Genomic DNA, 11,661 nt, shown 5'->3' on the forward strand with positions numbered 1-11,661 from the left:
AATAAATATAATTTAATATTATAATTTTGTCACTATTCTTTATCATGAATATGCTGAGAAAGGAACAGGAGAGAGAAGGAACTTGGATGCCGAGAGAAGAAAATAAAAATCAGAGAGGAAAATAAAAATCAGAGAATTATGAATTTATAACCCCTAGCTGTTTTCTTAAGTCTTTATTTAAATGAGAAAGCCTAACAGTCTGCATCAAGTACACCCTAAAAGAATATTCAGAGATTTGCAGCTATATTTACGGAGAACTTCACGATATCCAAGATATTCTGTTATTCCCACCAGCTTAAAAACTAAGGTTTTTAAAGATACTCCAGGACTGTTTTAAGATGTAAAACTTGCTGGTTTGGGGAGGTGTTTTCTTTTCAACAGGAGAATACAATAAACAATGGGTCTGACTCACCAGAGTAAAGTTATTTAAGCTTTTATTTAAGCAGATCTGACAAAATTTGTTTCTTCCTTACATGGTGCTGTTCAATCTGGGTGAAAATACCTGTAGTCTTGCTCTGAAACAAGAATTAAAATATTATTTACATGGTGGCTTCATGATCTCTGATAAAGAGGAAGAAAAAGAGTGAAAATTTTGGGGAGAAAGTTCTCAGTGGAATAACAGCCCTTAAGACAAAACATTTTAGAGGGCATATGTGTGAAAATTTTTTGGATGACATGTAAATCAGATGCTAATATTGAGACATCCAACTTGCACGGACCTATACCTACATATGCTTAAAATTACACAGTTGAATAAACACATTGATTGTATTTGGTTGGATGTAAACCTTTGCAGGGAGCTTAGATACATGTAGAGAGATAAAGAATGAAAAAGCATAAAAGCTCTCTTTGGCTCTAAACTAGCAGTCATCTTAGCTGCCAAAATCCCATGTAATGGACCATTAGATTTCTGTTCCACATCCTGTGTTTGAGCAGTTTTACCTTATAAAGATGTCAGGGCTAATGCTGTTATAAGGAATTTCCTCTAAGAAGCACATCCATTTGTTCAGAAATGTGTATTTTATCCATGGTAACTAATATGTATAGCCTGATATTTATGAATAATTATAAATAATACCCTGTGCTGATGCAGCATTTTTGGGTTGTTGTCTTCCAGATGGGAGTTGCTGTAGTGGATTCATCAGTTGCAGGACTGGGTGGTTGTCCCTATGCAAAAGGTGCTACTGGAAATGTAGCCACAGAAGATGTGATATACATGCTTAATGGTCTGGGGATCAATACGGTAAGACATTTTGCTTTCTAATCAAGACTTCAAGGAAAACAAAAATATTTTCTATAAAAATATATGTATCATACTTGACAGTTACCTGTGCCGTACATAGTCAGAGCAAATAGCAGATTTTTGCAAATTCAGTGCTTGAACATGGCTTGACAAGTAAAATGTATCATATTGTCTTCACTAGCAATTTAGAGTAGAACTAATTCGTATATTTGACAGGAATTTGAATAAACTCCTCTCCCTTCCTGGAGCGATGAGGAGCTCTGTAGTAGCTGCTTTCAGTCTTTGTTCTGCCTCAGTAACCACCAAACAATCACTAGGATAGACATTTCCCAGAAGGCTGATCAGCTCTCCAGTGGAATGACTGTGAACATCAAATTTTTTCGCAGAGCTTTGGATTTTGTTCATAGTGCTTACTAATCTGTTGTCATTTTTTCTGCCTTCAAAGTAGAAAAAAATATATGTTTTTTGGAGCAGCCTAGGCACAGGATATTGCGATTTTTTCAGTATCCACTTAGTATATTTTAAAACTATACAAATTTTTTTATTGGCTAGCAGGCTTCACAACCATTTATATTTCCAGCCTTGTTCTTAGAGGGGAGATTAAAGCAGCTTATCTGCTCTGAACTGCACTTTAATGAACCTTACAAGTGAGCATCCACACTTGAAGAGTACACAGTTAGTATTGATGTCTTTGCCGGCACATTAATTGTTCTGTATTATTCCTGGGAACCAAGGAATACTTCTTCCTCCAAAGAATATGTTCTTCCTGTTGGTCATCATTGTTCTAGACACATGGCTTAATGGGTTTGTGCTGACTCAAGCAATACCAAGATTTTACCTTTAACTAATATGTGGAGTTTGAGAATCAAGCTCAAAGGAGAATATACAAGGGCTAATGCTGAAATTTCAGTTTTAATGCTGGAAGAGGGTAAATTTAGATTGGATATTAGGACAAAATTCTTTCCTGCAAGAGTGGTGAGACACTGGCACAGGTTACCCAAAGAAGTAATGGATGTCCCTTTCCTGAAAGTGTTCAAGTCCAGGTTGGGATGGGGCTTTGAGCAACCTGGTCTAGTGGCAGATGCCCCTGCCCATGCAGAGGGCTTTGGAAATAGATTAAGGTCCCTTCCAACCCAAATCATTCTATGATTCTGTGATTCTATGAAATCATCCATTTCACTTCACATTGCTTTACACCTTTGACTTAGGCTTTCAGTATAGTCTTTCCTTGGGCAAATACTAACTGACTTGTCTAAATGACTGGTGGCAAAAGGAATCAATTAAATAAAAATTGCCAGATTAATTGAAATATATGTTGTTTCAAGTTTCTTGATAAGACTTATTGATTTTTTAATGATCTGTTGTCCAAACAGCAGCCTAGCTAAACACTAATACTAAATCCCATGGAGATAAGTAGCTTACCATCAAACACTTATTCCTCTTGGTTTTCTTTTTCTTCTTCTTTTTTTTTTTTAATATTTTTTAAATTTGGAATTATCAGTAGCAAAACACAATGCTTTGCTTCTTGACCCTTTTTTGACCCATTAAGAAATGAGATGTTTACTGAACGAGAGACACAGAGGCTCAAAATTATTATTAATATATGAGCTTTGGTCTTGCATTGTTGGTTGGTTCTGGTACCATGGCCAATTAATAATTATCACAAATAGTCAGTAAATAGTAAATAGTAAAATAATTATCACAAAAAGCTATTAATATGTCCTTTTTGCTGTAATGGCACCAGATGAAATTTTAATTACTAATGCTGTCCATTTGCAAAGAGTGCTTTCTCATGTTCCTCTCAGCTATGTCTTAAAGCTTTCATTTTGTTGACTGAAGTCATTTAAAGTGTCAACCAAAGGGTGAACAGTATTTAAGTATCCATTACTGTGTTCAGCTTGACTAGATACTTCAAAATGTGTTAATGCTTGTTCTATACTGTTCTTCAGAACACGTAACCAAGAAGTGGTGTGTGATATGAATCGCTAGAAGTCTAAATGTGAAATAATTTTCTATCAGACCCCATCTACAAAGAGATTGTGCCATGGTAATGGATAGATAATTATGCCATAGATCATTAATGCTTATGAAATGTTGCAGGGGGACAGGTTCTTTCTATCAAAAGAGTGTCTATATGGTTCCTGTGTAATTACAGCAATAGTACTCGTCTTGATGATGCCTTCAAAGTGCTTGGCAAACAACAAGCTTTTCTGAGAAGCAGCTAAGTACTGTCAGCCCTGCATTACTAACACTGAACCCAAAGTTCAGAGAGATAATAGACTTGGTATTTATGAAGGCTGAATGAGAATTGATTAATTGAAGTCAGTGGGAGTTAAAGGACTTTGCTTTCTGACTTAAGGCACTCATCCAAGTGCATAGCTACTTGTCTTTGTGTTTCATCATTTTGTTCCTTGGTGTCAAGGAATTATTCTGGATATGTGGAATGCTTACCAAATACACTAGAGAGCTATCTGAAGACATGGTTTTGCCTCACAACCTCACAAATACCCGTCCCATCCTCATCAGTGAGTCATGTCTGTGAATGGTGGGTTTTGCCCCCTCATGGTAATTCTCTTCAGTTCATGACACTTACATAGGAAAGGCAATGAAAAAGGCAGAGATGCTTGTATTCTATTTAATGAATGTGAACTCCAAACATGTGTTTCTTATCAACACATACCACGTTATGCAGTGTTACACTGTTGTAAATGAGAATTTTGGGTAGTTCAGGGGTTTTATTTTGTCATCTTCCATAATCTAACGACCAAGTACATCCGTGGTGGTATGTTTCTCATTTCTTCCTAGGAAAAAAGCACAGATACTCTAAGATTTTTTTTAGATTTTGTTTTGTGCCGTAACAATCTACAAACTAAGCCTAAGTAATGGCCAATAAAGGATAAGCAGAATGAGCTGAAGTCACTCTTATTATAAGCATATTAAAATGAAACAGTTATAAAAGGATGCCTTTGAACAGTATGTTTTAGGTGGTGCTGATTGGAAACTTTGAAGCTTTTTTGGTTTTGATTATGTTTCTGTAAAGTAACCTATTCTCATTATCATTTTTTTGCCAAAACCATGAAAGAAAAAGGTAAATTTACTGTGCAATATGGAAATAAGTGCTAGACCAAATTAAAGGATTAAGCATTTAAGTCAGGCCTTGATCTGAACTTCAGGGCATAAATCTATAAGTATGGTGAACGTTTTTTGTGGTGCAATGCATCTTGGGCTCCTTAGTATTGAGTGATAGTTCAAATTTCCTTTTCACATCCCTTCTACAGGCATTTTATTGACTTGTAAATTCCAATCTTTGGAGTAAGTACTTACATTACTTACATGATCTAACTCTAAAACTTTGCTATACGTGAGAAATCCAGGAGACTAATAATGAAGGGATTTTTTTCCCCTCTTTAATCAGTGATCTGATTCCATTTTAGTAATCAAGCAGTACTGATATGTATCTTGAGGTATTTAGAAATACATTTGGTTGCTCAAGGAACATTTTTGTTTTAGAATGGACAGAATAAGCATCTGCAACTTTTTGCTCAGTTACTCTAGCAATGTAAATGGTAATTTTGTATTGAAAGTAAATTCTCCAAGAAGGAGGATCCTGTTTTTCACTGAACTCAGGTTGCCAATACAGGAGTGTTTCCTCCATTTTCCTGAGCTGCAAATAGGGTACTTATAAGCATGAAATTTCTCAGTGTTGGGTGATAAATAAGTAAAGCACAAATGTAGACACACTGATTTTCTTCCAACTTTCAGTTGTTATTCCAGTTCTTTATTCCAGATTCTTTTGAGTATACAGTCTATGTGCCTTTAAATCTACCAATACCTATTACCAATCTATGGCATGAATCAGGACCTTTGTTTGCAGAAATTAAACTCAGGATTAAAATGAGTGGAGCTTAAGCATTTTCAATACATGCATTTACTTTTCTTAACATCTTTCACCTCTTTTTTAGGGAGTAAATCTTTATGCAGTGATGGAAGCTGGAAACTTCATCTGTACAGCTTTGAACAAGAAAACAAACTCAAAGGTTGCACAAGCTTCCTTCAGTACTGGAACCATCAATTAAACAGGTTGGGGTTTTTTGCAGCTTAATTACATTTCACATCTACCAAGGAAATTTGTATCAAGAAAACAAATATAAGAAAACCACTTCATCAAAGAACCAAAATAGAACCTGTATAACTTTTTATTATGGGAAAAGTTATTGTACTGTACTGTCTTGTCAAGAATTGTCCAATTTGTAAGCAAGAAATAAATTATTGTAGTACAGAACCCTGTGCTTGGTATTTCTACAGATGAGAAAAATGTATAAGCAACAAGACATTGCACAATGTTTCAAACTGAATTTTAGTTCCTTTCAGGAAAACTGGATAGAAATAGTCAACATATAGTTAATTTTAAACAAGTTTACTTTTAGAACAGTCCAAATAGTTTATGAGATACCACACTACATGTGGCCATTCTATTATGGATTTTATTTATCTGAATCTTTACATTTTGTCAGGTTAGATGTGTTATGAACATGGAGCCAAATCTGAATTCACTATCAGAATTTTTTATCAATAGCACTTTTTAATTTCTGTTTTGTTTAACATCTGTTAAGTACATGAATGACTTTATCTTGTTCCAAGACTTTGTGGTGGATGGCAGTCTGACAGATCTGCCAAATCTAATGCAAATTTAGTTATTTTTTTACATATGTTAAATTTGTGGTAGTTACTTTTTTTTTGTCAACTATACTAAAACCTAATTATATAATGCAATTAAAAACTGGCAAGGTTTTCAACCATCATTCAGGGTAGTAATAGTAGTGTAGAAGGGGCTACATTTTGTCCAAGGTCTCATTGAACAGTTTGATTTTTTTATTTCATACTCTATGAACTGACATCCTTACTTACAAGTCATAAATTCTTGAGGAGAATAATATTCTGCTGGACTAGCTTACATAAAGGAAATTAAAATTTTTCTTTGTGCTCTGCTGATGCTATTGTACTTTGCAATGTCTTAGTACAACCAAGTAAACTGCATTGTCATTTTTAGATCAGGAAAGGGCAAATTCAAAGAACCTTATCTTTTCTATAAACTGTTGAAATCTGTTATGAATATATTGTTATTTTTCCAGTCTGAAACATCAGTGCTGTTACTGGTTGTTTGTGTAGGATCCTCTGTAATTCTCTGTGTACTCAATCTTGGTTTTTTTCTGAAAATAACCTATTAGCATGAAAGTTCAAAACCCTGGATTGTGACCTTTTCCCATATTCTTCATTTTCCTCCAAAATATGAATAGCTGGGAAAAGGTAAGATGAAAGAACATAAAGATAACATAAGAAAGAAAAGGCTGAATATTTTTTTCCTGTTACTCAACTCTGCCAAGTTACAGCTGAGTCTCATCTTGTCTTCAAAATTCCAAAGTCCATTTTTTTGAGATCTTTTAGCCAGTATTGTAGTTTAGAGCTGGCACATCTTAAGAAAGTCAGACTTTGCATGCAATGTAACTCAAAGATGTAAAATTGGTATAAATCCTCTATCCTGTTTATGTGATAATGATAGTCAAAACTCTGCTCATTGCAAGAGTCAAGAAATAAGCAAAGAAAGGTGTTCAGGTGAGACAGGAAATATCTTGCCTGTCTATCCAAAATATTAATTAAACTTTTTTCTATTGTATCTAGTGTGAAGACTTTCAAGTACTCTTAGAGACACAAATACTCAGATTTGCTTGATAGATACTTGGATCACTGCAGAAAATGCTCCAGCCTCATTTTACTGTGTTTCAGCTGGGGCTTTGATATTTAGCAGACACTCTGGCTCATGTATCACAACACAAAGTTTAATAAAAATGGTCTTGAACTAATCACAGATTTAAAAATTGTATAATAGGTTAGATACAATGAGAAATCTGCAGCAGTAGTTAATCTGTACTTAGTCTAATAATTAGTAGTTCAGCCTAAAAGAGGTGCCAGAGTTGACATCCTAAAAGCTTCTTAATTCAGGTGCCATTTACCCCTGAAGGTGACCACGCTGTAATACGTCCTTGTTTAAAAATAAAATTTCCTCTTTAGTTTGCTTTTGTACAGGCACAGAAGTAGCTAATCTTGAGGTGAAGGATGCAGTCCTCATGTAGGGTCTAATGAGTGTTCTTCCATCCAAGATCCTATGAACACCTTTAACTGCAATGAGCAAGACTGAGCTTCTCCTGGGAAGTGAAGCCAGCCCTTGAAAAGAAAGTAATTGTTCTGTAAACTACCTTTTAAATACTACCCTGAATGTTGGGCTAAACAATTGATCTGAGGTTAGCTTGTTACCCAGCCTTAGGAGACTCAAATATACATGTTTTTAGCATCCTAATCAATGGATCTAACCACTGGGCTATATACAGAACTGAAAAAGTACACAATTTCTGTTAAATCTAGATGAAATTGTGTCACTGGGTAGGATGAAATTTAAAATTCCTGAGACCAGAAAGATCACAAGAAAAAAAAAAGTCTTTGCAATTGATTATAGGTTTTTTCCTTGAAAGCAGTGGTGAGGGTTTTAACTATAGACCAGGTTAGGAACTGAATTGATGCCATACATTTTTTTGGTAACTATACTAACTACAATATCTTAGATAAAAGTAAGTGGTTTTACTAGTGCCACAGCTTTTGCATTAAATAAAATAACTATGTAAAACATGGGCTATAGAATAAAAAAGCTGTTTCCACTCAGTTCTTTGACAGTTTTAGGTCTCATTGTTCCTACCTACCATGAAGGATTGCTTTGGCACTAGAAGACCCTTACAGATAAGCCCCTGTGCATGGTGCATCCTAGACTTCTCTGCATCTGGGCTGTCCAGTTTGTAACTCCCAGGTTCTGAACAGTCCCTAAGCACTGGAACAGGGTACATTCCCCATTAAATTGTAGGAATGAACAACGTAAAATGCCTCAGTTCTTGATTGGGGATTGGCTCAGATTTAGAAACTACTTTGGAGCTTGTGTGGAGCCTTAAATGTAGGTCTGTTATTCTGTAATGATGTGAGCATTGGAAAAGATGAACAGTCACATCTGGAGCCTGTGCTTTACCAGCACGTTCAGCTTCAACCACACACTGAGTTATAGTAATCCAGGATGGAGGGCACAGACATGTAGATTATTTGTTATGAATGTTACAAGGGAGGAAGAAACATAGAGCCAGATTTAAAAAAAAAACAAAAAAAACAAAAAACCAAACAAAAAGCCAACAATGTTTATTTTCCAAAAGTGCCACTTGGGATGAATTTAGTTTTGTGGGTCCAGGTGAGCAGTCTCCACAAAATCTTTCTTTACTTGTAGTGTGACTGAGAATCCTGAGACATCTCATGTTCTTGCTGCTAAAATTTTTGGGCATGTAAAATGCTGCTTCTCTGCTTTTCTGGGCTGGGATTATTCTGACTGTGTAGTACATTTTAACACCTAATCTTATCTTTGGCTTAAAAAAATAGACATACATAGCCCTTAAACTCAAGGGCTAATGCGGGATCTATGCCATGACAATGCATCACTCCCACAGGCAGCTTTGAGTTCAGCACATAATAAAGTAGCTGAGACCCTATAGGTTCAAAAACATGGCACTGCAGCTACTAGTGGTTTGATGACACTACAGCTGTCCAGTGCTTCTCAACTAAATCTTTGTGCTTATATCAGAGTGACCCACCACTAGAAATGCCTGCTCTTTTAGTCCCTATCAGTGTCACCCACTGAATACATTGCTGTCATTTCAACCTGAAGTAACCCCCTGGCTGCATCCAGGTGTTTGGCTTCCATGAGCAAGTATTCCTATTGATATACTATATCATTATAAAAAATATATATGTCTTTGTTGAAAGGTATAAAGAAAAAGCAACACTGTGCTGAATACTGTGATCACACTGTTGGAGTGTGGGCATATGCTGTCTCCCTGTGTCTTTTGCTGACACTCCTCTCTACTTATGGAAAGATACCATAAGCTCTAAGGGAGCCTGCAGAAGGAGAGCAGAGAAGGGAGCAGTACTTACACTGACTGCTCCCTCTGAGTCTTATCAGAGACAAATTAGATGTACCAAGTTATTTACTTTGGAGACTTTCTTCTGTTGTTCATTGTATCAAAGCCACTGCAGAGATCTCACAGAACAATGTAGAGATCAACTTACTTCTTCCAAGGCCATGGAGGAGGTAAACTGGAGTCCCCAGGGCAGTCTTTGGTCTACACCCTGGTCTGAACCTGTGAAGGTTCAATGGGTGATCAATGTCATATTACTGGAAATTTCTTTAATACATTCATAGTGTTTTTTCTTTTTCCCATGTTGTTGGCAATAGCTAGAAAGTCAAATAATGGCTTCTTCAGCTGGCCAAGATATTATGTTGTTCTAAAGGCATGGCTGGTGTGTTTTTTTGGAGGAGAAGTTGATCAGTTCCATTAGTAACAGTCATAACTGCTCTTCAGTGCCTTTCACAAGACAGTAATGATGTGGACCCCATACAGGGATAGTGTTAATGTCTTCCAGCAGAAGCTTGCTTTGTAGTTTATACTTTTATGTATTAGGGCAACTTGGCTCTGGACGAGCACTTTAATATTTCATTTTCATGTTTAACCAGAGTATATGGAAATAAGAAGTGAATATTCTGCTCTTGTGAATAAGTCCAGAGAGGCTTTGGCTAATTTTCCTTTCTTAATAGCGTCATTTGAGTTCATAAAACTTTTATTATTGTAATAAGGAGTCACAAAATGAAGACTGCAAGTCTGTGAGGTAAAACTCCTATGTTTGGGTTCAGTGCTGTTGAAATGAAATAACACTTGTCCAAAGAGCTATTGTGAATGTATAAGATATGCCTATTTTTTCATGAAGTTATTTTCACGGGGTAGAAATATTGTTTAGTTATACCTGTGATTCCTGAAAATTAGTAAATCTCTGCTACTGATTTTTTCTATGATTTATCAGACTGCCTTAAGTATTCTATTGATTGTGAAATGCCTGCAAAACTGACTAAACAGAAGAATCAGTCTGGAGAAGTGAATGAAAGACACTTGCTTTCCAGTTCTTGACTTGCTGATCAATGCTTTTCTTTCATTATAATATATTTTTTTAAGATTATTTTTCTCTACGGTCCTGCTCTAACACAGTGTTGATCTTCATTGCTGCAATAACACAGCAGGCAGAAGGACCACAGCCAAAGTCAACTTAGTCCTTTGAAACCAATGTCAAAGAGATGAAATGATTGTTAAGGAATTGTCATGTACCCTCTTGGCTAAATGCATTTGTGATTTTGCAATATGTGGTGTTAAAGCTGAAATAAAATCTATCTCAGTGTTTACTGAAACTGATACGCTCATGTATTGTGCCAGATTCAGCAGCTCTGACTAACCAGCTCACACGTAAGGCATTAGCAAATATAAGCTGTCACTCTGACATGTGTGCCTGTGTTGACTTTGTTACCTCGTAATCCATTTGGAGTGCATTTTCTCAGAATTACCTTTTTATCAGTTGTTCCTGTGTGCTTTTATAGCTGACGAATCTCTCCTAAGTTACTAGGGAAACCTTTCTTCCCTCCATTAACTAACCATTGAAAGCTACAGCCAGGAATGGAGGTGGGAGTCAAGAAATTCAGTGAGGCATGATCTAACTTCAAATGTTGTGGGAGAGAAATCCGTGCCTTCTAAGTGATGTCTAAGGCCCCCTGCACACTTTGTGGGAGACTGAATGACTTCAGCTGGTGGTCTGAAACCTCAGCTTGTTGATCAGGGGATTTTCTTGGAAGAGTCAACAGGAAAAGTCCCTACCTTCTGCTACCATTGAAGTGTCTCAATGTGAGCTGCAGTTAATTATCTTTACCAGCTTGAATCCAACAGTATTTTTCCTGGTGGAAAGACACTCACACTCACTTTCTGAAAGAACTGAATGGTGTTCACTCTTAAAGCACATCTTGAGGATTGTGTTGGCACTGTGTCCATCCATCTTCTGTGTTACTGGCTGGATCTGACATCTAGCTCAGAGTGTCACGGGGTGATTGCCACACCAGACAGGCTGAGCCCACGCCTGTTTCTCCAAGCAGCCCACACTCTTACCTCTCAAACTGGTGAGTCAGCTGAGGAAGATCAGATGGTTTCTAAAGAGTCTTTTGAAGAGTTCAAGACTCCCATTGGTGAGACAGGAGAAAAGGAAACTTTGAGTTTACAGCCTTGTAGATTCACTACTGAATAAGGAACAGCTAGTCCTGCATACTGAGCTCAAATCTCTTCACACATTTAAATTGAAACAATCTTTAGATTAACTCCATGAACGATGTTGAATGAAAAAACTGGAACACAGTATGTTCCCTTTCAGAGGAGAGTGCTGTAAGGCTGAAATTCATGCTTTATCCTTCTGGCTAATCATTCTTCATTTCTTAAAAAGGGTGAACACCACATTTGTACCTA

The 11,661-nt window shown here is 36.5% G+C and overlaps 1 protein-coding gene across 3 annotated transcripts in view; it reads left to right on the forward strand.

Annotated features, from left to right (window-relative positions):
• Positions 1-10,654, forward strand: part of HMGCLL1 (3-hydroxy-3-methylglutaryl-CoA lyase like 1) — a 76,638-nt gene extending 65,984 nt beyond the window's left edge. For 2 of the 3 annotated variants that reach the window (XM_071741696.1, XM_071741698.1), the window contains exons 8-9: positions 1,118-1,243; positions 5,206-10,654. In XM_071741696.1, coding sequence (XP_071597797.1) covers positions 1,118-1,243; positions 5,206-5,319 — 240 coding nt within the window. In that variant the 3' untranslated portion in view covers positions 5,320-10,654. The remainder of the gene's footprint in view (positions 1-1,117; positions 1,244-5,205) is intronic. The other variant, XM_071741697.1, reaches the window with a different exon arrangement.
• Positions 10,655-11,661: the final 1,007 nt, after the last annotated feature.

Source organism: Heliangelus exortis, chromosome 3 (genome assembly GCF_036169615.1).
Source record: "Heliangelus exortis chromosome 3, bHelExo1.hap1, whole genome shotgun sequence".
Lineage (NCBI taxonomy): Eukaryota > Metazoa > Chordata > Aves > Apodiformes > Trochilidae > Heliangelus > Heliangelus exortis.